This window comes from Eleutherodactylus coqui, chromosome 3 (genome assembly GCF_035609145.1).
Source record: "Eleutherodactylus coqui strain aEleCoq1 chromosome 3, aEleCoq1.hap1, whole genome shotgun sequence".
Lineage (NCBI taxonomy): Eukaryota > Metazoa > Chordata > Amphibia > Anura > Eleutherodactylidae > Eleutherodactylus > Eleutherodactylus coqui.
In genome coordinates this window covers 83,803,635-83,831,264 of record NC_089839.1, presented here as the reverse complement: position 1 = coordinate 83,831,264, position 27,630 = coordinate 83,803,635, and the positions used below count along the sequence as shown (strand labels likewise).

The 27,630-nt window shown below is 38.9% G+C and overlaps 1 protein-coding gene across 1 annotated transcript; it reads right to left on the bottom strand.

Moving 5' to 3' along the window:
* Positions 1 to 21: 21 nt before the first annotated feature.
* MALL (mal, T cell differentiation protein like) lies at positions 22 to 22,940 on the bottom strand. Its single transcript, XM_066595815.1, has 4 exons — positions 22,754 to 22,940; positions 2,788 to 2,958; positions 1,863 to 2,021; positions 22 to 620 (listed from the first exon to the last, which is right to left on the bottom strand). Exons 1-4 carry the CDS (start codon positions 22,859 to 22,861, stop codon positions 558 to 560), a joined length of 501 nt encoding a protein of 166 aa, XP_066451912.1. The 5' UTR covers positions 22,862 to 22,940; the 3' UTR covers positions 22 to 557.
* Between the last annotated feature and the right edge of the window lie 4,690 nt (positions 22,941 to 27,630).

The window sequence follows — 27,630 nt, the reverse complement described above, 5'->3', positions numbered from 1 at the left end:
ATAATTTGGAAGTCCTGAAAATATATTATATTTGTGTTTTTATTACATGCTGTAAGCTGAAGAAGGAATAGTAAGAGCATTAAGTACGAAAAAAATAAATATAATCAGTTCAAACAGAGCATAATACAGTGAACGGTGCCAAAACTAAATAAAATCATGTCATAGTAATACTTTTCACGGAACGGTAATGTTATAAGTGTATAATCGCATTCTAATGGATCTATCATAGCCTGGTCTATACTATGAATCAACCAAGCTCATGGATTAGGAGGTATTTACTATGGCCTGCACGCCTTATAAAACAAAGGATACATCCCCAACTCTATTAGTACCAAAGAGGGCGTGCTTATTCCACTGTAATATTAACAGGGGTCTAATATAAAGTACAAAAATATACATTTTGAGTCCTAGACATTTACACGGGTCATGGCAATGTTAAGAATTATTGTCTAGACTCTATGGTTGATGGGGGGTTTCAAGTTGTCACACTGAGGAACTCTGTAATCCCATCTAATCTGTACATTCACGAAAGAAACAATAGGTCTTCTTGGAGGTGTTTAGTGAACGTAGGACTGGAAGCTGTGTAGAACATACATCAATGTCGTCAAGAAAGCAAAGATCTAGAACAAAACATACAGTAAAGTATTAGCTTTTAGATTTTATCCAAACTAAATATTGCCCTGAAAAGAATATAATGTAAAAAAAAAAAGTATCAGTTCTAGTTGAAGGGATTTTCTAGGACTACAATATTGATCCTCAGGATAGGTTATCAATAGTTGATTGGTGGGGGTCCACTCCTCAGAATCTCCACGATCAACTGATTGAAGGGACAGTGGCGCTCAGGCAAGCACTGCTGTCTCTACAGCTCTGCCTGGTATTGTACGTCAGTCCCATTCACTTGAATGGGACCCAGCTACTTTCAAGCTATATGACCGATGGACATGATGTCACTGGCTTGAGAAGAGGCAATGGCCCTCACTCGAACAACATAGTCTTTTCAATCAGCTGATCAGCAGGAATTAAGAGTGGTGGAACCCTTGTGCAATTCCTTTTTGGGATGTAGGCTAGCCCCCTAGGCTTCATTGTATGGAGCGTCATTAATAGGCTGCAAGCCTGTGTGGTGCACTACACATATGGCTGGGATTGGCACCCTTTATGCTTTATCTATGTGCAAATATAATACTAAGCAGCAATCCCCACCCCTCTCCCCATTGTGTGGTAGGTGTGAGTGTTTTTTTTTTTTAATCCGTACCTCCCCCATATAGCCATATTTGGCTGTCTGCATGCTGTTGGGATGTAGTGTCTATACCTGCCGTTTTGTTTTTGCATCAGTAAGTATGACTGTCTTCTATGATTTTTGAATAGAGATGTCCTTTTAGTTTGATTTATTGTATTTCCAGTGTAGGGGCTCGCAAGACTACGAGGACTCTTGACGTGGGCTGCGAGCTTGCGTATTTTGGCCAAAAGATTAACCAGTACCTCATATTTATCAGTATTTATTTTTTATTTATTTTTGCAGCAAGCAGTCTGACTTTAAAATGCTGGTGGAGCCTGGGCTGTCAATATCAATGTGGTTCACTTTTGAGTTGCAGTGCAGCCCTCTGGGCTTTATCCTATGGGGTGTCATTATTAGGTTGTAAGCCTGATGGTGCACTACACGTATCAGTGGGACATGGCTTATCTGTAATACTAAGCAGCCATTATAGGGTAGGTATGCAAGTGGTTGTTTCAGTATTTTGCACATGTGCAACCTCCTCCATATAGCAATTTGCCTGTCTGCATGCTGTCGGAATGTGGTGTCTCTACTGCTTCTGTAGATACAAAGGACCCATGATGAAAAAAATATCATAAAGCATACGTACCGTAGATGCAGCATTCAAGTGATAATATACAGCAGTGCACTTCCGAAAAAGATCTGGTATGCCTGCTGGTATAAATGCATCACAATATATGGTAGCGCTAGCTTGCAAGACAGCGGCACTGAGATAGAATATTGCCGAAATACCATGGTAGATAACATCCTATGAAGTAAATAAATGTTGTTTTATTACATTTACATACACTATTAACAGTAGTTGAATAACTCAAGTCACTTGGAGAAACAAATAGGCATAGTAACAACAGACCATTTGTATCCAAATGTATAAGAAACTTAGATCTGGTAGCCCTTCGAAAAGGATAGGAACATGGTTGGCCAGTCTATACATAGTATATACTAATCTAATATTGCACAATATAAAGCTATAGAGCTACGTAGGTCAGGGTAGGACTCCCAGGAATGGGTTAGAAAACCTGTTAGCAATATAGATACACAATACTGCCATGTTACTACAGTAGATAGCATTGGACTTATATATACAATATGTGTATTTGCTAGTAACAAAAGGGTTTGTTCACATTAGCATTGGAGGTTCCATTCGGAACTTTCGTAGTTGATTTCCGCGAAAAACAAGACAAAACAGCGCTGCATGCAGCATTATTTTATAAATCGTGTAAATTCCAGCAAAATGCTGGAATGCAGGCCAGAAATCGAACGGATCCCCATTATAATCAATGGGGGCTGCTTGGTGTAGTTTGGTTCTGTCATAAGACGAAACCGTTTGGCCAGGGTGTGACGTTTTCTTGCTCCCTGAACAGAGTAGGAAAAGGGAATCCCCGAACACTGACGTAAACAAGTCATTAAGTTACAGCCGTATAACAGTGCACAGGTTTGTGTAATCCATGAAGTGTCTCGTCTAACCTTGCACAGTTTTGTACTTTTACAAAAACAATATTAGACTTTCTTACCACTAATCTCCATGTCCCGGCGTTATTTCTGTGGAAACCGAACACGTAGACCATCAGGAGCAACAAAGAGAAGAAGAATGAAGATATAGAGACATACATGACCCATCCTTGGGTTGTGTAATACCATACTCTAGTAGCAGCAACCAAGATCCACACCCATGCACCAAATACCTGCAAAAAAATATATATATAAATGATTGTACAACATGTAACTAGTTGAACAAACAGTTGTTATTGGACAATGTTACGGCGTAAATGCTTGCTATGGTTGCAGGTTACCAGCTCTGGAAGGACATTTTGTATATTTTAGATTGACTGAGTGTAACCTTCATTTCATGATGATCCACATAAAACATCTGACGTATACAAGAAACTTTATCACCCTCCAAGATCTCTTTGAATTCTTGTGTGTATCTTTGGGTGTGAGAACTTGGTAAGGTGTGACCATAAATGCTTCAGTTAGGGTGTGCACCCAGGGAATGATCTGCTAGGTACAGTAGGAGCAATCAGTGCTGAACAGGTATCATAGCTACATATTCACCAGTAATGCTTCGAAGCAGATATTCAGGATCTCCAAAAGATTAGACCTAATTTACGACTCAACTTTCATTCTAGCCAAATGCCCTTGCCAAACAATACCTTGTTAAATAGCCTTCGTGTAGGCCTTCTGGAGATATTTCATTTTCTTTGCTTACTTAAACCTACAAAACATTGTATTTTACAATTCAACGTGGTTCGGAAGGTCCGCTGTCTTCTTTTCCACTGGTTGGTTCCAATCATACATTAGATGTATCATGTGTAAATATGAGTGATCACTTTGAGAAAAATAATCTTAAGGGCCATACTAGAGCCTCATGTGGTGCAGAGTGCTAAGGCAGCAGAAATGCAGTGGTTTGGAAGCTCTCGCTCATGACCTGAAGGTTGCAGGTTCGATTCCCGCGTAGTTCAGGTAGCCGGCTAAAGGTCAACTCAGCCTTCCATCATTCTGAGGTTGGTAAAATGAGTACTCAGCTTGTGGTGGGTAATAAATAAATTACTTGAAAGCGCTGCAGAATAAGTTGGCGCTATACAAATAGGAAGATTTATATATTTTTTTTTACATTTATAATACAGTGTTATATAGTATCTGATAGAATTTCTCCATAGTATGGAGACTTAGGAAGTCCATGTGCTACAGTACAGGCTCCTTGAGTGCAGCCTTTTTCATGAGCCCTTAGTCAGGTATTCAGTAGTTGATAGCTAATAAATGGAATAAGAATACATGACTGTTCTATAGGCTTTTGTCATTAACTTAAAGGGCTTCTATCACCGTGATTCGGGCAGTATGATCCTGGGACAGAGATGCCTATTGACCCCATGAGTGTTTTATTCTGAAACTCTTGTGTTTCAGAATAAATATACTATGAAGTTGAGTTCCAAGTCACGGGTGCGGACCATGCCAGCCTCTCTGCCCGCTGCATGAAGACTGATAGTTGTAATGCCCTGTTTAAGGGTGCGGGCAGACGAGCGCATAAACGGCGCGTTTTTGCGACCAAACGTATATACGTGACCATCTGAGGCAATGGTTTCGAATGTATTCGTTCACATGGGCGATTTTACGGCGCGTAAAAACGGCAATTCGAAAAAAAACGGAACATATGCGACCGAAATACGCGCCAACGCATATTCGATGGCCGAAAAGACCGTTTGCAAAGTAGGAACAAACGATAATACGCTTTCTAGCTCTGGTCATGATCGGTGAAAAACGATCGCTCGGGCGATTATACGTTGCGCTCGAGCGAACGTAAATACGCCTACGCTCGTCTGCCCGCACCCTCAATGGCATTTCACATGCGGGTGTGTCTGCTATTTCCCAGTTAATAGATCATTTATACTTCAGCGTAAAAAAAGAACACAACAAAATAAAAAATATGCTGCTGAGCAGAAGGGAATTGTGATCAGACTTCTTATCTTTATATGTGGCCCCTGTTACAGTGACATTGTTTCAGAGTTTATTGAACTGTCAATGGCATAAGGTGAAGGAGCTGAGGGTTTGCAGCATTGTCGTACTATTTAAACATGAACAGATTTCTCTGAATGCTTTTCTTGCTTCAATAAAGCATATAATGTAGGATAAAGGCATGGAGTAATGCCTTGGTCCTTTTAGACGAGCCGATTATCGTTTGAATGAGCGCGTGACATTACTGATAGCTCGCTAGTCCTCGTGCAGCCTATTTAGACAGGTAGATGCATCAAGAACTGTTCAGTTTTTCACATTCGTGTATAAGTGACTGAGAGGGACTGAACGATTGCTGTATAAACCGAAAGATAAGTTAATGAGCCAACGATGGTTTTTACGCCTGCAAAAATAAACGCCAAATGAAAAGCGAATGAGTTTCATTCGTCATTGGCTCATGTTTAGACTGAACAATTATCGTTCACTTTCACTCGTATGAACGTTTTTTGAAGGATATTCATTCCTAAAAGCACCTTAATATTATCTTATATACTAAAATGTCCTAGAGAGGTGATTTTGGAACCCTTGTTGATCAGGACAATGCAAGTGAATTGGTCTAGCTTACAGTTCAAGAATAGATGAGTGACTGTGCCTATGTAAATATAATGGGTCCCTTCCAGAGACATAACTTGAAGCTCCTGGGCCCCAATGCAAAACCTGTAACAGGGCCCCCAACTATAATGCTTTATTCATAATACTGGGCTCCCTACATGGAGAAGAGGGGCCTAATGGGCCCCCTAAGTCTCCTGGGCCCAAGTGCAACAGTATCCCCTATAGTTACTCCCCTGGTCCCTTGTCCCCCACTGTCCCGATCTGTTGTGTCCTGGAGGTCAGATCCCCACTGATAAAGCACTGATGGATTATACTAAAGATAGACCATTAATGTTTTAGGGTCCTTTTGCATCGAGGCCAGACAGGTCATCCTAGCAACAATCACTGTGCTTTTATACAGGAACAATCATCGCTCAATGAATGGAGGGGGAATAAGTTAAAGTATATTCACAGATATAGAGGGGAAAAAAGCGCTGAACAGATCTGAATGACTTCCAAGGTTGCCAACCTCATCGTCATTTTTTCTGGACCAGTCAGCTAAAAAATCAAGGACAGTCTAAAATTTTTACACCCCTTTTTAGAGACCATGCCCCCATTTCACAGAGTCAAAAAATGCCCTTGACTCAGGGAGATTTCAAAACTAAAGGTGTTATTGAGCGATTAAATTATCCCTAGCATGCAATAAACTGGGGAGACGGCTGGCAGGTTGGCAGCAGCAACTAGTCATATACTCACCTCTCACCGCATCTTTGGTTTTGCTTGTGACATCATGTTTATAGACTGCAGCAGCCTGTTTGCGGTATATTACAAGCTGCTGCAGCCTGTGACATCCTGTACACAGACTGACTGCAGCTTGTAAACAAGCACATGGAAAACAAAGCTGCAGCACTAGAGATGTGGAGAGGTGAGCATATGACTGTTTGTTATGTTATAGCATGGCGGCTCTGTTTTTAAAATATTTTATGATGGACAACCCCTTTAATGTTCCAGTCAGCTTTGATTCCTGGAGATGGTTCTAGTGGACAAATTAGACATTAGATAAGTTAAAGGGATATTGCCATTTGGGCCTTTCATGGCTGAGATTGGTAAACTTGGAAGCTCTGTTCCAAACACCAGTGAGAAAGAGCCCAGATCTTACGCAGTGCTGTTTTCAAAGCTCTCATTGAAAGAAATGAGCGCTACAGAGACAATTCACTTCAATGAGAGCTACAAAAGCAGTACTGCACTAAGCTCTTGGCTCTTTTTGCAGACTCGGGCTGGTTGGCCAGTAGCTATGGCAATGGTTTCTCATCTTGCCTATTAAAAGCCGAGATGGGAATACCCCTTTAATATTAAAGGGGTTGTCCCGCGAAAGCAAGTGGGTCTATACACTTCTGTATGGCCATGTTAATGCACTTTGTAATGTACATTGTGCATTAATTATGAGCCATACAGAAGTTATCAGAAGTTTTTCACTTACCTGCTCTGTTGCTAGCGTCCTCGTTTCCATGGAGCCGTCTAATTTTCAGCGTCTAATCGCCAGATTAGACGCGCTTGCGCAGTCCGGTCTTCTTGTTTTCTGAATGGGGCCGCTCGTGCCGGAGACCGGCTCCTGGTAGCTCCGCCCCGTCACGTGCCGATTCCAGCCAATCAGGAGGCTGGAATCGGCAATGGACCGCACAGAAGCCCTGCGGTCCACCGAGGGAGAAGATCCCGGCGGCCATCTTCAGCAGGTAAGTAAGAAGTCACCGGAGCGCGGGGATTCAGGTAAGCGCTGTGCGGCGTTCTTTTTTAACCCCTGCATCGGGGTTGTCTCGCGCCGAACGGGGGGGGGGGGGGTTGAAAAAAAAAAACCCGTTTCGGCGCGGGACAACCCCTTTAAGGCAGAAGGGGAGAAAGGGTGTTTTCATTCCCTGATAATTATTCAGATTCTGCTGAATCACGGCAATCTGGGGAATTATCATTCAGTGTAAGTGCTTGCAGCAACTGAATAACAATAATTGGTTCGTCATCCAGTTACTGAAGACATAAAAACTGAACAATGGTTGGCCTGCGTAAACATGCGGGATTTCATCTAGGATCGACTGCCTGTTTACTGTAAATGGAGACGAGCAGCTAGAGCAAATTTCAGCGTGCTATGCCCCCATTCACTGAGCGATGTTCATTCCTGTGTAAAAGCCCTTCACAGTTTAGACAAAAAATATGAATAAAATCATTAAACTTTATTAGATATATTTAAAATCAGTTAGCACAAATAGGGCACTACACAAAACAATCCTCTATATCTCAAGAGGTGTACAAGTCTCACTCGAACGGAGACTATCACCACTAATTGAATTATTATTTTCTATACAAAGGTCCCTCATATGGGTACAATGCTAGTAAAGTGGTGAAACAATAGAACGCAGGAACTAGTAGATGGAAAGAAAATAAATTCCTTTCTTAGTTTAATTTCCACTACCCTATGTCTTCCTTTTTAGACGTATTCGTATAATATTTTATCGGGGTTGATTGGCTATTATCATCATTCCGATACTTTCATTGATGCATATTTTGGAAAGACACGGTGTGGAAATATACTTGTCTCTCCCTTGTTTTGAAAATGTAAAGTTACCTAGGTGACAGTGTCTTAGACACAGATAGTGTATGATGCTTGAACGGTTTCCAATTGTCTCAACAACGTCACCTTGTATATTCGTATAATAGTACTCGTAATATAGGAGAGAAAGGTACCAAGCACTCTCTTATATATTTTCTGATCGACAATTCAAAATCAGATATCAATTAGTAGTACTGTGCATGTTCTGGATCTCATGCATACTTTCAATCCCAGTCTCGTATATTCGTATAATAGTACTCGTGATATAGGAGAGAAAGGTACCAAGCACTCTCTTATATATTTTCTGATCGACAATTCAAAATCAGATATCAATTAGTAGTACTGTGCATGTTCTGGATCTCATGCATACTTTCAATCCCAGTCTCGACGCGTTTCCCCGTTCATAGAACGGATCATCAGGAGAACTCATTAATTAGTACCATCCATGTATCATCATGACTGTTCCAGCGTTTTGGAAAACAGTGATATATATAATGTATCTCCCTCCTTTTATTTATAGCAGCAGATAAACTCACTAGCGTGTGTCATCAGTCTATTGTTTTAACTGTTTTGACTAATAGAGTCTTAATATATGGGCAGTATAGTCACTTGTCAGGGTATTCTTGGTGATTTGCATATTATTTTTGATCACTTATTTGGACTCACTAGCATATGTACATCAGACATCATTACGATGCATAACAACTTTGATATAGATATTTGAATCAGATATATGATGAAAAATGAGATGAAAAGAATGACAATACACCAATTTGAGTATATTTTATTGCATATACAAAGACCCCTATGCATTACTAGTGCCATACTGGTTTAAATAATATCACATCTAAATTGCCATCTTGCTATACCTTATATACTGTCATGACTTACCTGTATTTCCAATAAGATCAATATGATATCTGTATGCATGATATATTTGTACATCAGATATTACCATGCTGCATAACATTTTATGTATTAATATCTAATTAAACATATGCTGAAAAATAAGATGAAAAGAACGACAAGATTTCAATCCTAGTATACCTTTATTATATTAAAGTTCCTCGCGCCCTTTAATTCATCCTGAATATTTTCAAGCAAATAGAACTAGGTCACGTCATCATGCTGTATCATCTTACATCCTTACTAATGCCGCCGTACTGCAGAACACTATAGATACAAACGTGATGACGTATAAGCAACGCGGTGACGTCACCACGTCGTTCATGTGACCGGATCACATGACCAAAAGGTCCCGGCGCGGCGATACAGGGCAGAACAGCGTGGATACAAACGGTATGGCGTCCGGATGGCATGGCGACGTCGACAGGGCGATCATGTGACAGGATCACATGATCAAAAGGTCCCGGCGCGTATGTATTGAGCTAATGCTTGATAGACGCGTCATGTGATGCAACGCATCACTAGGTGATGCCGGGCCCGTATGTAGTATAGAAGGACACGGGGGCGGAGCTATGACGCTGTGGCGCCGAGTTAGCGCATCAGAGACAGCGCCTTCCCGAATTAACCTATGGGAAGGCCGCTAACACGGCATAGTATATTGCTAGGATACGATATGTATACAATGCAGAGTCCAATATCGATATTGCGGTTAATCCGGATATGAACAAAACGATCGCCATACATACCTTTCCTCCCTGAAGAATAAGTAAACAATAAAGATACCTGGAAGGGGGGATTAGTGAAGTATGATATGTACAAATACAATAGTTTAAAAAGGATCCCGCCTACTTACATGATCATTGGCTGACACCTGGGATACCTCCCCTAGGGGAGGGGACAAGCTAGCTTTATATAGCTCAACTTTGAAACAGCACACAGATAGCCCTGACCTACCACCAAGGCCAGAGGCGCTACCTCTCTGATCTAAAACATATGGATACTCCTACAATATAGCAGAAAAAGATCAAATAACCTCTAGCAAAATTGCATCTTCGTCTGGAACGCTAGCCTAACTATGTCAGTTTTTGACATTGCTTGCCTTCCAGTATAATTTGATGTCTGCATACATTTTGCAGTCTCACAATTAGACTAATGCGGTTGACCAAATAGGGATGTGACAAAAAGATATACGTCATATTCCCTCTATGATACAATAATTGCATCTATCATAGAGTTTTACCAACACTGCTAATTGAGTGCAAATAACTCGGTGAAAATGAGCAGTATGCTTATTATCGCTTAACATATGAACAACTTGAATACTGGGTATCTTAATTATCTGTGAGCAAAAACAAAGAGAGTGAAAAGAACATCACGTGCGCAGTGTACAAACCTCGAGTACAGGGCACTGTTTAACACGCTCCTTTTGCTCACCAAGAATTCCCTGATAAGCGATTATACTGTTCATATATTAAGATTTTTGATTTCTGCATACACTTTGCAGTCTCATAATAAGCTTAATGTGGTTGGCCAATTAGGGATGTGACAAAAAGATATACGTCATATTCCCTCTACAATAATTGCATCTATCATAGAGTTTTACCAACACTGCTAACTGAGTGTAAATAACTCTGTGAAAAAGAGCAGTATGCTTATCATCGCATAATATATGAACAACTTGAATACTGGGTATCTTAGCTACCTGTGAGCAAAAACAAAGAGAGTGAAAAGAACATCATGTGCACAATGTACAAACCTCAAGTACAGGGCACTGTTTAACACGCTCCTTTGACTCACCAAGAATACCCTGACAAGTGACTATACTGCCCATATATTAAGACTCTATTAGTCAAAACAGTTAAAACAATAGACTGATGACACACGCTAGTGAGTTTATCTGCTGCTATAAATAAAAGGAGGGAGATACATTATATATATCACTGTTTTCCAAAACGCTGGAACAGTCATGATGATACATGGATGGTACTAATTAATGAGTTCTCCTGATGATCCGTTCTATGAACGGGGAAACGCGTCGAGACTGGGATTGAAAGTATGCATGAGATCCAGAACATGCACAGTACTACTAATTGATATCTGATTTTGAATTGTCGATCAGAAAATATATAAGAGAGTGCTTGGTACCTTTCTCTCCTATATCACGAGTACTATTATACGAATATACGAGACTGGGATTGAAAGTATGCATGAGATCCAGAACATGCACAGTACTACTAATTGATATCTGATTTTGAATTGTCGATCAGAAAATATATAAGAGAGTGCTTGGTACCTTTCTCTCCTATATTACGAGTACTATTATACGAATATACAAGGTGACGTTGTTGAGACAATTGGAAACCGTTCAAGCATCATACACTATCTGTGTCTAAGACACTGTCACCTAGGTAACTTTACATTTTCAAAACAAGGGAGAGACAAGTATATTTCCACACCGTGTCTTTCCAAAATATGCATCAATGAAAGTATCGGAATGATGATAATAGCCAATCAACCCCGATAAAATATTATACGAATACGTCTAAAAAGGAAGACATAGGGTAGTGGAAATTAAACTAAGAAAGGAATTTATTTTCTTTCCATCTACTAGTTCCTGCGTTCTATTGTTTCACCACTTTACTAGCATTGTACCCATATGAGGGACCTTTGTATAGAAAATAATAATTCAATTAGTGGTGATAGTCTCCGTTCGAGTGAGACTTGTACACCTCTTGAGATATAGAGGATTGTTTTGTGTAGTGCCCTATTTGTGCTAACTGATTTTAAATATATCTAATAAAGTTTAATGATTTTATTCATATTTTTTGTCTAAACTGTGAAGGGCGTCCTAGTTTAATATTAGACAATTCTGCCTCTGTGATTTCCTGTGTAAAAGCATAGCAGTGATTATCGATGGGATGACTGTCAGGCACATATATACCCAACAACCGTCCCGTGTAAAAAGGCCCTTGCAGCATTTCTAAACCTAAAAATCTGCTAAAAATGCTATAAAGCAACGCAAACATCCACATTCCTCCCTCTTCTGCCTTTGTTAACTTGACCCATATGTCCTGTTGTTTAACTGTATCCTACTAGTAGTCCTGCAGCTTGCTGGGGTGCCATTAGTGGAGCAGCGAGCTGAAAGACTGCAGGTCTACTAGTAGGAAGAGGATAAAAAGACCAACAAGACAGGAGAAATGAGTGCCCAGCCAACTGCCTATACAAGTACACACAGTGGGCTGCAGGAGAGCAGAAGTTATATTATGGGTAACAAGCATGTCATGATTCCACACAGAATGGTCCTATAGGTGCCATATTGCAACTACATACAACTCAAAGCTTGTACAAAATCATATTATACCCACAGTCATGAGTCCATAAGTAGAAAAAGTTCTAACAAAAAAAGTTAATTAAAACTTGTGATGTCACTGACTACAAATGTGCCGTAATTAAACAACCCTATTTAAGCTTTAATATTATAATCATCCACATTTAACCTCCCACATATTATAGATCAGAATTACTTTGTCATTCTAGACAAGAATTTTAATTGCAAAGAAGAATTGGATCTGTTTTCTGCTCCTTAACCTTACACGTATGCAAATAATATTGGTCAGCACCCTACAATATCAGCACCCTACCATTACCATATGTCTAGACATACTGTACACACTTAAGGGTTTGGTGCTATTGATGTGAATGGGATTGAGCTGTAATGTCAGACACAACCCATGGGCAAGAAAACAGATCCTTTTTGCTAATCCTAGGTGAACCCTTTAAGTATATATTTATGTCACTACATATGACTGGTGCTTAGCAATATTTATTTACCAGATATCTTCTTCTATTTTTAATTACAATTTATTAAATGTCATAAACCTTTTGACATTTCATAGCAAGATGTCAGAAGTGTCCATCAGTGGGGGATCCTGATGCTGAGACCCCCACTGATTGCTAAAACAAAGGGGCAGAAGTGCTCACCTGAGAGCTTTGCCTGTGTTGGTGTGGTCAGCTAACAGTATACAGATCCTTGGATTGTCTATTGAGTCTGTACACCCCTCTGAGGAAACCAAAAAACAACCAATTGGTCGTAACTCTTATGTAAGTGCTTCTACAATTGGAGTATCAGCACTCAGACCTCTACCAATCAAAACTTCTGACAAGTCACTAGGACATGTTAAAACTTATTGAAGGTTTAGTTGTGCTTTAGCTTGGTGGTGAACACATCATTCAGCACTACCCATGAGGATAGGGCTCCTCAGGAATGCACAATGAGTGCCCAAAAATACAATGATTGGCTTCAGGACAAATACTTCTCAAGGACAAAGAGTTACTGTCCAAAAGTTTAAAATATTTCCCTATCCAGATGTCAGCAACAGGACAATGGAAGTCTCCACAATTCAACATCAATGTACATTGAAAATGAGAGCACGAGTTCATTTTCTACACAAAAGGGGTTACAAGTATATTAACATTGATTTATCATTAGATTAATTGGATCAAAAGCTCTAAGTATCCTGGCGAAGGCTGTATTCACACCTGCATTTTTCCTTTGCGTTATGGGAGAAGAATAATGGAAAGCATCATGTCCATTTTTTTCCCTATTGAAATGTATAGGGCTTCAGATATGCTCTATATGCTCGCTGCATTAGGTTTCTGTTTTTTTGATGGAAGAAATAACACAGAATGCAGATGTCATATGTATCTATTTTTCTAACATTGAAGTCTGTGTATAACGGAAGGTATTCCTTTAGGATCCATCATCTATTCTGTTAAATGGATTCATTTTTTGTTTTGGTATGTGCAGGGCAAAATAGGTGACCTTCTTGGTCCCAAAAAACGGTAAAGAAAAAACATGTACTGACATTTTAAAACAGGTCCATTAAAATGGATGCAAATGGACAGTAATTACAGATAAAAATGGAAAGAAAAGCATCCAGATGCGGAAAAAACAGGGGTAAAGATATATTAAATTGCTTTCAGTTTGCTTTCGATTTTACCACCCATGCTCTAAAAACTTTAATGAATCCGCTAAGAATTGCAAATAAACACAGGTGTGAACATAGCCTAAATCAGTCATGGTGAAAGAATGCAGAGCAGCTCTACAATGCTGATCAAATATGTGATTAAACTGGCATGTGGCCTAAAACTAACTGCATACCTGCGTACCAATTTCATTGCCCCTGCAAGGTTCCCTAAATAGTCAATGATTAGACCTACAAGTTTGTACAATAAGCTCATCATAGACACTAAAATGGTAATATCCTTCAAACACGACCTCAACTGTCTGCATTTATCCTCGCAAACCAACTTTTTATTGTAAATTTACCAGACAGAATACATACATAGAAAATTAAACTTTCTACATAACACCTTTTACGACGACTGGATCAAAAATTATGAGGATATCATGGTCTAATTTAACCACATATTTCCTAGTTGTTATAATATGAGATGATAAAGCTAAAGGGGAAATAGAATTTCCCATTGCAATTACTTGTTGAGGATGCCTATTATATATACAGGAACTGTCTGGTTTAGAAAACCCATTTCCAACCATTTAGTAATTTGGTAGTAGCTACAAAAAGTGTGTGTCTCACTGTGGAAAATTCATCACATCTATAGGTACTTTTACATGGGATGATCTGTTAGGCAAGAGATGCCCAACAGATTGTCCCAACAATAATTGTTCAGATTCTCGCTAGATTGCAGGAATTCGAGCAATAATCGTTCAGTGTAAAAACACCTTAAGCTTTACACAGAATGTACATTGTTGTCAATGGGCAATGAGCTATGCTACATTTCCATTGTGATGGCTCTACAGGAATATTGAACACTTACTACCAGGTTCTCCTAGAGAATACGACTAATCACTAAAGATCCAAGCAGCAGGTCAACATGTGATCAGCCTATAGTCAGTGGACACATTCTCCAAAATGGACCACACCTTTAACTTTCATTTACTCTATATCTATTTGACATAAATTTGCTTACATTAAATCAGTTTGTAAATTTGCTTATGTCAATGAATGTAATCAATACATCCATTAAAATTGCAAGAATGTGAGAAAATTATAGGACTGACTAATGACATCAATGTATTCTAAAAAAACAGGGTGTGCTACACCCATAATATTACAGATCTGTGCTGGACACCGTCCTTTAAATCAATTCATTTTTTTAATTAACACTTGACTTGAAGGTAATTATGTTGCATAATGACATGGAGATGTGCAAAAGGGCGGATAAGATACTCATAGTACAAACATGGAATAAGACCTTAGTCATTCTCCTCACCACTGTGAAACCAGTTTTTGTATAAATAGATGTGAGATTGCTTTAATATTATACTAATTCAGTAGTCATTAAGCATCTAAGACTGTAGAACAACTAGTAAAGTTTTCTGATTCATTCAATGTATTGCGTTAACATATTTTCCATCTTCAATTACCTTGCATTAAAAGGTTTCAGAATGTACTTATAACTAACAAAGTAGAAATTAACTTCATAGAATGAGACTAATTTACAGTATATTGCAGGCCGCAAACCTTTAATGACAAGGAAAACAGTGCACTGGGAAGAATTAGAGACTATAACCTAAGTTAAGGAAACAGAATGGTGACTGCGATACCATAGACTCTATGACATAAAGGGGAAATTCAAAGAAGCTAACATAAGCTGTTAATTCCATTCTTACATTTTTCATCATTTAATTTAATTCTTCTTATACATTGCTCCAAAAATTCATATTTTATCCTCCAACCCTCTAAGACATAGTCATCGTCCATCATTGGAAATACCAAGCACCTACTATATCAATAATCAATCCCAGTCTCTTTTCTGTGAGTTCTTCTGTTGTGGTGGCGGTGTTGACTTCAGCATCTCAAAGGCAAAATACAACACCTGGGATGATCAACTTACTCATGATGTTAGTAACACTAGGGTCATTTCAAGGCTCTCCATGTTCATATTGGCCAGCACTTCTGAGCTTACACAATATTCTGTTTATAAATATTTAATGGTCAACTACAACTAAGTCTGATAGATTTAGGTGCATTTAAACAAAGCATCCACCGTGCCTTAAATGATACCCAAACAGGCTTGAGAAGTTGAGATCTAGTGTGCTCTTTTTTCCGCATCAATTTGCTTTAGACTGTGTCCACACTTCCATTTACTTGTTCTGTTTAAAGGTTCAGTCATAAATGCTGGACAAATAGCGCGGGGGAATGGGACAGACCCCAATATAGACAATGAGTTCCATCAGGTGCCACAGGGATCTGTCATTTTGTCAAACAGGCATCTGTTTTATTTTGGTTCTTCTGTTCCATAATGGAAATGTGAAAAGAGCCTAAAGTTGTCCATTTGAGATAATAAGTTGATGCAAAATGAATTGAATTCTTTAACAAAATTGTAACTGCTGTATCAAGTAACCAGGGAAAGGCCTCTTTGCGCCATGTATGTTCTGCAAACAGAAGAGGTAAAGCAGCTCTTAAACAGAGGAGCACCCAATATGAGTGTGACTTGAGATGGAGGTGATTTTGCTTATTTCGCCAACTCTGAATTTTTGCCTCTTTCCAGCACAACCATAGTAAGCAGTGAACAAACATATGTAATCATATATTATAAGGATCACACAGACATGATGTAAGATTTATCCAAATACAATGTAATCAGATGGAAATGCAGAAATCCAGTAGATGTGGATCAGCCTTCTAATGGTTTAGAAACATTGGTATCCAAGCCCATCTTATACCAGGCAAGTAACAAAGATGCACTAAATAACAACAAAAATAGCCATTTATATCACAGTGATTTTACATCTTTTGATTCTTTAGGTTCTACAGAATCTTCTCTACTGAGGTCAACAGCCAATATGAAGTTGGTCTTAGATATCCAAAGACAACTTATGGTTTGTTAAACATCTTCCAATTCCAGATCCTGTCCAGTGATGGTGTCACCGTAACCATTGCAGGTAGACTATCATAAAGCGTTGCTTTATTTCAACATGTGTTTCTGTTAATCTAAATCACTCAATAATGAATCACACAGTTTCCAATTATTCCTCCGATTCTCTTGTATTTGGGTGAAATATTACACCAAATACTGTAAGCTTAATGTAGTCGCTGGACCAAGAATCATCCAAAAAAATGTCTACGGTATGTTCATACAAAGCATAACATTCGCTAATAGTGTTCCTTCTTGCACACCTTTAACCTTGCCACATTTCAGCTGCAACCATGGTTGTCATCCAGCAGGCTTTCTATGCAGCACTATGGGAGTGGTAGATGTAACTATTCAGCTTGCCTGTTCTGAGTACAGTAGTTGTAGACTGTTTAAAACTGGATAAGCTTAGTGACAACTCCTTGAGCCATATTGGTGGTCATGCTGGTTGTCACCAAGCTTTTTCAGGAACAGATAAGGCTAAGAAATATTGAATCTAATTTCAATACCCTGAAAGACAAGCAAAACTGAAGAGAATATATTTGCTAATGAGGTTAAATTTTAGAGGACATTACATAAAACAAATTGAAAATATATTAAACTTCATTTCCTTTCTCGCTGAAATGTAATGCTTTGATCTCACAAGCCTGCCAATAATTACACCCTAAATTCCGGTAACACACCCATTATTGTAATTTTTCTTGTTCTTGCTTCTGTTCCTGACAGACCGGCTGAAAACGTATGAAACTAATTTCTATACATATCACAAATTACAAGGAAGAATAATTTAGGGAGAGAAGGACGGCCACTGAACAACCAAAGGAACTACAAGGCTTGCATAGAAAATACAAAGGAGAACTTAACTAGAATGCCTACAGTAAAAGTGAATTCGCCCTATAAGATATTCAAGTGCCCTACACTAGTGGATTCTTCTTATATCAGTGGTTTCACATCTGTGTTTGAATCCCCGGCGAAGGTTCCATTGCAGTCTCGGTACAGAATACGGAAAGAAAAAGGCCTGCATGCTGCACTTTTTCTTCCGGCAAAAGCTGGACAGCTTTATAGTCAATGGGGTCTAAGAGAAAGATGTTTGGCAAGGGGATTCCCCTCTCCTGCTCCCTGAACAGAGCAGGAAACCGGAACTCCCAATGCAGATGTGAAACCACCCTTATATATACATAATTATATAATGAAATAATATAAATGAGTGGTCCTGCAACATGCAAAGTTCTTCAAAAGCACATGAGCTCCAAGGGCAAGGGTTGTGCTGCCATCAGAAATCAAAGTAGAAGCCCAGTTGCTGGGCCTGCTCAAGGGTTTCTTGGTGTGTATAGTCAACCCTGAATCTAAGAAAGTATTGATTGATTGAGGCCTCTGATCTCAGGGAGAATTAGATTGACTAGGTTACACTTTTGCAAACCAACTGAATAGAAGTGAAATTACCTGGAAAATAACCCCTCCCCCACAGTTTGCTGGCCTGTGTCCTCAGAGATAAACATTTAAGATTTGTCTACATCACAAACCTGGAAATTGGTGCACCCCTAGAATATATGTATTTATGAAATGTCTATGAATTGGTTAGACATTGACTGTAGAAACTAGAAGTTAAAATTGTATCTTACTGATATTAGTAGATGGTATGCACAGCATTAAACCTGCATGGTGGATCACGAGTAGTACTTCATAAATCTACATAAAAGCTATTTCTGGATCCCTGTCCTTTTCCCTTGGGTGTGAGACACAAGGTGTGTCGCAAAATGTTTCAACTAAGGCGTGCTCATCTTGCTAGGGAGCACAAAGTATGGACTAGCCTGAATACATGAATACAAATAAATGCGAGTAGATCAATCATTTATGGTCATTATCATATTTTATAGAATTTTGCAATTTATATTGCTGATATATGTGCCTGTGCTACTGTTTAATAAGCCTACAACTTTCAGTATATGTTTCAGTATATAATATATATTGTTTCAAAAGCTGTCATTTACGTTGTCGATATAGCAATTTTATTAAAAAAAAAACATTTGGGTAAAAGACAAAGAGACAAAAAGATCTAAGTGCTAAGTATTTTGTAAACCTGCAGCCCACATGCTGCTTAGGGGTTTAAGACTTCGCCGATTAGTAGAACTTTCCAGCATACACACAGCTGCCATTTTGAACTACAGGAGAAGGGTGTGGCCTTTGTGCATGACAGCTAGAGAATATAATAGCAGTATCAGGGGTGTCTCCCGATAGCCTGTTCAGGTGCATGTGTAGCCATCTGCAGCCTATGAAAGGAGTTTCTGTGGTCAGAGGGATCTTAGGAAGTCCTGCGGGCTACATGTATCTAGCATTTGTCATAAATCTACTTCTATTGTCTGTTTTTGATTGTGAAATTAAATACCTTCCCATGCTAGATGAATGAAGAGCTCATGAGGGAGGGGCATTGACAAACATATTTCATGTTTAAACAGATTAAGGAGTAGGCAGATGTGGACTAATATAATACGCAAGACTTCAGACATCCTAGGAGACCAATAGTATTTTTTTCTTGTTCTGTTTTTTGACTCCATTGAGCACCATTTATAAACAACTATTTCTTTTTTACTATCATTGTATTTCAATGCATCATCACTTTTGTAGACCAGATCTTGCACACCTAAACTATGCCAACAGTTTGTTATAGTTAGATATATAACAAAAGCACCACTAAAGCCAAAGATAACATCTCCTTGCAGTATTTAGCAATCCAGTCTTTCATTGCTGGGGTCATGGCTTGTTCATTCGTCAGCCAACAACACCCGTATAATGCCATGTTAAATACACAGTCTAGTTGGCATTCTTCAAATAGGGTTTGAAAAGTGAAGCGTGATCTTGTGGCTTTTCGATTGACAACACTGAGTCGCTAGGGAGAATTGGATGACATGTTGTTGTTGGAAACGAATCATACTGAAGTTCCGGCAAGTCTACATTTTGTAGTGATTATTACATAAAAAAATAGTTGAGTAGGTTTTTTATATTATATTGTGATATTTTTTTCTCTCTTTTAATATGTGGGTGTTCTTTAAAGAGCATCAGCGATACAAAATCTGAGATGGGAATTGTCTGAGTGTGTTAGAGAGCTTTATATGGACATCACATGCTGGAGCCCCTTTATCGTTCAGATTCTCGCTGGATCGCGGGAATCTGAGCGATAATCGTTGAGTGTAAATGTCTACATGATCTTAACGACAAACAATAATTTGCTCGCTTTTCGAGTCATGGAGGCATAAATGTCAAACGACGATTGGCCTGTGTAAACAGGCAGTCATTCATCTATGAACGACAGCCTGATGACTATGAATGGAGGCGAATGGGCTGGAATGATCCACTGCCCACTCCACTTCCATTCACTCAAGGAGTGATGATCACTCTTGTGTAAAAGCATAGGAACGACTATCGCTGGAACGACTCTTGCGGGCTTCTGCACCCAACAGTCGTCCTGCATTAAAGGGCCCTAAGGAAATCACATCCATATAAGAAACCACTCATCTAGACCTCTAGCTGAACAGATGGCGAAGAGAACCATATAGCACTCCAGGGACAAAGGAAGATAATCTTTAAGTCCTCCTTCACAGAGAGTTTTTTTCTGTTCTTTTTGATACTTGTAAACATGATGAATTTCATGCTTTTTTAAAAAGCATTTTTGTGTGTTTTTTTTTCTTGTACACACAAGCATTTTTTTCCTATAAAGGAGCCAATAGGAAGCTACCTGAAAAAAGCCATACCTAGAGTATACTGCATTTTGAAAGAGAAAAAAAACATTCTGGAAATCAAAACCCCTGATGTTAACACCTGGCCACAGCAAAAAATGTGTAATTTTTCCAAAAAAATGCTACGTTATGAAACCGCCCTGAATATGCTCTCCTTGATCAGCCGCTATATAACTTCTATCTTATATTTTTCTTATAATATAATAAGATAGTACCATTATCTGACCAATGTTCAATATTTACTGTAGCTAGCATTGTTATTAGCTGAAACACCAATGAAAGCACATTGATACATGTCACAAAAATGCAAGGCATTAATGTCCTGGTTCAGTAATGCAACAATTCTATGGTAAAGTATTCAAGTACCATGAAAGCAATGGTTTACTGATTTCATAGCTGGAGTTTCTATGGATTTAATAGCCATGGTTTTTTTAATTATTTTTTTTTAATCTAAGATTTGGAAAGAGAAACTGAGTGAGAGAAAGAGACTGAGACATTAATTCCTTACCAATGCAGTTTATCTCTACAGGTTATGACAAGTTCATATGTTAATCTTCCCTTTCATTATTAAAATATTTTTGTGGAACATACGATGCTTATTTGATGTCTATGGGGACCTTTGGTGCGCAAATACACTAAAAAATAGAGCATATTCTATTCTCTTGATTGTGTGATCAAAATGTGCAGGAAAAGTACAGAAATGTGAACGAACCATTGAAATCAATAGATATTTATAGTGTTTATGTAACATGCTGTATTTTGTAACAAATAAGTGCATTGATTGAGTATTAAAACGTAACACAGTCATTGAGACATTGTTATCCAGATAAAGTTAGCCATTGACAGTTGAAGGACTGAGAGCAATACTAGTGAGTTATACAAAGTTGACCATGTCTGCCTAACAAACGCCCTCAATATCACAGAAGAGATTTTCCAACAAAATAGAAATTCAACTTCAATAAAAAATGATGTTTATGAGCCCAGAGGCAAAACAAGTTTCATGGCAGGAGAGGTTTGAATAATCATAGATGTCGTTATGACATCTCACATGATATGGCCAACTTACGGTTGACCAAATCATGGTGAGCAATTAAAGGATATTTTAGCTATTGCCAAACCCCAACTGTAGTGTCCCAATGTAAATGAGTGTTTTCCAAATGAATCTCCACCTAACCCTGCCCCCCCTCTGGATTGACAAGCACTGATTGAAACGTCAACTAAATATTAAACTGAAGGATGTGGTTGGGGGGCTCTAATGGAAACGTTCTGAATGCACTAATACTCATTAGTTTATGAAGTTACAAATAGAAGGGTCAGTGAAAAAGTTATTATGTATTTCATTTGTTTGTAAAATAGACAGTAACTTAATACATGTGAGCAGTGAATGTGAAGATACAATTCATGTAACTAAAAAGTGCAAACTTCTTGCCTTCTGTCTTTAAGAAAGTAATATAGAACACATTAGCTTAGCTTTCAAATCAAGGCATCTAATGCAAATACCAGCCTGTTTGCTTACTGCTTGAAATAATGTGAGTCATTTCTGTTTAATTAATGACATCCACTGCCTAAAAACAATAATGACACTCAGAAAAATAAACGAATCTTGCACTGAGTGCATACAGCCAACCCAAGAGGGTGTAGAGGGGTAAGTACTCAATGATGAAATTCTCATCTCTTTGCACCACCTACCCTTAATTCCACATCCGTACTCATATGTATACCCTATTATCCATACTCCATCCTCTAGACCACAAATGTGAAGCAAACAAATCAGTCCCTGAATATGTAGATTTATTGCCTCAATCGCTGCACAGTATACACTGTCTTCCTGATCTGTACTTTCTTTTTCTTTAACTTTATGAGTCTGACAATGCTTGTCTACTGTAAACTTCTGGATTCTACGGTCTATTGACATTTGAATGTGAATTTAAGGTATTTCTTTTGTAAACCTCTATACTATATTCCTCCATTCAAACTCTATTAATGAAGTTGAAGAAAATATCAATGTATTCTAGCTTGGTATATATATATATATATATATATATATATATATATATATATATATATATATATATATATATTCTTAAGTGTGTATATATTGCTACATGGAAATTTATGGTGTCAGTTGCAATAATCACAGTATTTGTATAGTGTAAGAAAGCTTTCAGACTTGTTAAGACTTGCAAATTACTTAGAGAAGAGTTTGTTAAAAAAAAAAAAAAATTAAAGTGACAGTAAAAACTATAAAAAGTAACTCACCAGTTCAGGGATCATAAACGCATATGGAAGTGTTCTGAAAATGGCTAGTCCGTATGGAATATCTACCACCTCGTTGCTGGACGGCATCTGAATTCCTTGTGATGCCATTTTTCCCCCTTAGTTCACTGTACAAGGTGTCTGCTGTCCTCTCACCTAGCTATCTGTACACCAAACATATCAATCAGTTAGGTTTAAGATGTTATACTGCACAGAGACACACCTACACCGACGTACTAGATGGAAAAACCTGTTTTGTACTTCTCCAACCTATCAAGATAACAAAGGCAAAGTGATCTATGTTTAATCTGTCAGGTATGGAATGATTATGAAATATGCAATTAAATGATGACTTTCTCAAGTGGCTCCTCTACGGCACACATATTTAATGAATGATTCTGAGATTCTAGCAATACAACAGTGTCAAGTATGTATATTATTCCATTGGATATTTAAATATAGTGTTAAATTATTATTATTAAAACCTTAATTATAATAAACATAGATATTAGGGAAAAAAAGAAGACAATTTTCAGGAATTCCAACAAGATAATATTGCAATTTTGGAAATGAAATGCAATCTCCCATAATTTTACATTTTGGCATGCCGCAACACTATGATTGGCTGGGAGCCAATCTCTAGGACCTCTGCCAATCCATACAATGAAGGCGCAGAGCCAGGGCTGGCTCCTAGGTTCATGTGGGACCTTAGGCAACAGTGTTTAAGTGGGCCTCTTTTCAATGTGTCACACATGGCACATTTAGCACAATAACGGCCCGTTTCATGGAAAGAAACATTTTGATGTCACTGCATTCCATAAGCCATCCATGTAGTCAGCTATAAATGACAATAATAGAACCAAGCTTACTATATAAATAAATATCAGAACTGAACTTACTACATGGATACGGCAACAGAACCAAACTCACTGCATTAATACAGTACCAGAACTAAAATTACTATGTAGATACAGTACCAGGACCAAGCATAATGCATAGATGTGATAACACAATCTAGTTTACACTACAGATACCGTAACAGAACCAACCATTATAGACATTTTTGTATAATGGACGTCAATGGCAGACATGTTGAAGTGTTAGAAGTTATGCTTGTACAGTCCAAGTGTCCATCAAACAAATGTGAACAGTAGGACCGGAAACAAATATGTAAAAGAGCATATAGTTGGCAGACTGACACATTCTTTTTTTTGTGGTATGTAAAAAAGAAAAAAATACATTTGAAAATGTATTAATGTTTACATGCACACAACAGCGGCACACTTTTACTCACACACAGGGTACTCTTTTCAATACATACATATTGGTACACTTTTATATATACACAACCATACAAACTTTGGGCCAGTTTCACATGAGTGTATTATGGACGTAGTTTTGCATCCATAATACAGACGATTGTGCCGGCTTGATCGTGGGTTTACTGAACGAAACATAAAGCTTCATAGACTCCTAGGCTGCTGTACATTCAGGTTAGTAAACCTGTGGCCGGGCTGGGTCACTCATCTGTATTATGGATGCAAAAATACACCCATAATACACTCACATGGGCGTAGTATGCACACGTATATCCTGCTGGTAATACACAGTGAATAGAGCCAATGAAAGTTAATAGACTTTCATTGTTCCATGTGCACCAGTGTGTGGACACTGCGTATCGATATGCAACAGAAAGAAATCGCAACATGCTCTATTTCTCTGCGTACCACACAGTGTGAGCCCTTTACACTTGTATGGGTTGTGTATGATACGCTGCCCATATGCATCCATCCATTTCATATACATAAGGTACACAGGTCCAGTCCTGTCCACAGCCACTTGATTGAAGTAATCTTTATCATAGGCCCTGCTGGAATCCTTGGCGCCTGGGTGACAGCAAAATCTGTTGCCTGCCACATGTGCAGCTTAAGTTACATAGCAGGAGGTAGCAGGGAACTGCACAGGGGCCAGGTTGAGGTTCAGAAAGTGGGCCCCATGGAACAGCCACAATTAGATGCCACCAGATGTGTATGCACCGCTGGGGAACGGAGGGAGGAGGAGGTGTAAGAGCGGAAGTCCAGAAAACAAATTGCATGGATGGCTTCCATTGAAGTCAATAGAAGCTGTCCGATCTGCGGGTCGTCCGCAATTGAATTTCGGATGGGCCGTGGATACCGTAGGAAAGCAGGAGTTCAACAAATAATAATTGCACATGCACATAGCACGCCAGCTGGCGCTTCTGCACACATCTGCAGTGAAAAAGAAAGAAGATCTGGACGGGATGCAGGATGCCCGCACAGGACCCACACAGGTAAATATGTGTCCTCGGCCATGGGCAGGGTGGGAATTCGTTGCGGGCTCCTGCATGCCGGATTCGACCCGCCCATGGACAGGAGGCCTAAGGGTAATTCTGTGAGAGGGGTATGTTCAAAACTAAAAAAAAGAGTCTGCTGAAAAATATCCATACAATTTGGCTCATATGTGCCTACAACCAATATTTACAAGGTGTAAAAGTTGCACCCAAGAAATCAGATAAGGGGAGCAAATAATTCAAAGCAGAACAACTATCGGCATGTTGATTATGTTGTCTGCAGTATCTACCAATCGACCTATGTTCTGCAATTGAATCATATGCTGCAGAGGTAGGAAGGATTAATGAAAAATAGAATCTAAATGAATAAAGAGTAAATAAATGTTAGAAGAAACTCACACTTCATTAGGTATGGTAGATGTATAAAAATGCTAACTACATCATAAGTGATTCTGGTAAAAAAAAAAATTGTAATAATGCTATTTTAAAATTCTCCTCCACTTCCCCACCACAAGACCCCTTGGATCCCCTTTTTATACAGTTGCAATCAAAATGATTCAACCTCCATTTGGTTATGATCTGCATAGTCAGACACCAACCTCTGACAGCATTCATAAAGAATCTCAGCCCACCCCTAGTGGGCAATGGCCTCCAATTTACCAATAATTTTCAGTTTGCATGCAGCAACCACTTTCTTCAAATGCGATCAAAGATTTTTATGGGGTTCAAGTCAGGTGACTGCGATGGCCACTCCTTGCAGGACTTCTGAATCCAAGCCTTGGTGGACTATGAGGTATGCTTGGGATCATTGTCTCTCCAGTTGGAAGGTTCAGTGACACCAAAGCTTCAGTTTCCTCACAGAAGGCATGGCATTTTCTCCAAGGATTTCCTGATACTTGATTGAATCCATCTTACGTTTCACATGCTGCAAGTCTCTAGTGCCAGGAAGCAAGGCAGTCCCAGAGCACCACTAAGCCACTGCCATGCTTCCCTCTTCAAGTGTATTCTTTATTCTTCAAACTCCAGACATACCACGTTCCTGTTTTATTTTATCGCTCCACAGAACAGAATCCCAAAACTTCTTTAGCTTATTTATATGGTTTTGAACATATCAGAGACAGCTTTTTTTGTGCTTTTTGGTCACTAGAGGTGTACGTCTTGGAGTTCTAACATTAAGACCTTCAGTGTTTAAATTAATATACATTTTACTGTGCAAACAGAAACCTCAGTGCCTGCTGCCATTAAATCTTGCTGTGCGTCTATTGCAGTCACTCAAGTGTGTTTTACTACCTGCCTCATCAGGAATCTGGTGGCTGCCGGGGACAGCTTAGTCTTTTGCCATGTCCAGCTAATATAGCCAGTGTTCCTTTCACTATGAACTTGTGAACTATGCTTTGAACTGTATCTCTAGGAACATTCAATGCCTTTGCTAGCTTTTTGTATCCTTTTCCTTGTTTATGCAAGACAACGATCTCCTCTCTTTATTTTTTGGGACCACTCTTTTGACTTAGGGTGCTTTTAGACGAGCTGATTTATCGTTTGAACAAGGGAATGACAAGCTTGTTTGCTCCTGTGGCCCGTTTAATTTTCATTGCATAGACCACGTGTTTCCACTGTATAATAGTAACTAAGCTGTTAGGAAGTTGTTTGCTTACAAGCTTGTGGTCTAATTCCAATAGCAACTAACATAATCATGACTTACAGTAGATCACCTTGGAACCCTAATGTATGGTCTTTCATGTTCCAGTCAGTAGAACAGTAGGGTTCCAAATATTGCAACCATAATATGGATGTTAAAATATGGCCACAAACACTGATATTAGACGAGGTGAGGTGCTTTTAGACAGAATAATTATTGTTAAAAAAAAAGAAATCATTCAAACGAGGAAAATAAAAAATAATTATTTGGTCTTAAAGCTAGCCAATGACTGAGTGATGAAAATGACAGCTGTTCACCCTTTATACGTTGTTCATTTTATGCAGGCATAAAAATCATCGCTGTCTCATTCACTTATCGTTCGGTTTAAACAGCGATCATTCAGTCCCTCTCATTCACTTATACAGCGAGTGTGAAGGACTGAACAACTCTCGTTTGAACGAGCCAACGATGTATGTGCCTGTCTAAACAGGCTGCACGAGAGCCAGCGAGCCAGCGGTGACGTCACTCACTCGTTCAAATAATAAATCGACTCGTTTAAAAGAACCCTTAGTGTGGGCTACAGTTCAACAAACTTTGTTACACATTACCTTACTGATATCTTACCACGTGATAGTTTTATTTTTTATGTCTTCTGTTTTCATTGATGATGACAATGTGTATTCATAAAAACTTTTACGTCATCATAAAACTCTCATCCTAAGATTCAGTAAAGAAGGAATTTTCCACACAATGTTTCTGTTCATATTTTCCCAGATAAAGAGTTAGATTTTACCACAGACAAACTTTGGCACCATTTTCCTACATGTAGCCAGCTCTATGGCCGCCTGCAGACGGCCGGGTCGGATCCGGCAGTGGGAATTCTCGCCCCGGGACCTGACCCGTTGCTGCAGAGAGCAGCGCGTACTCACT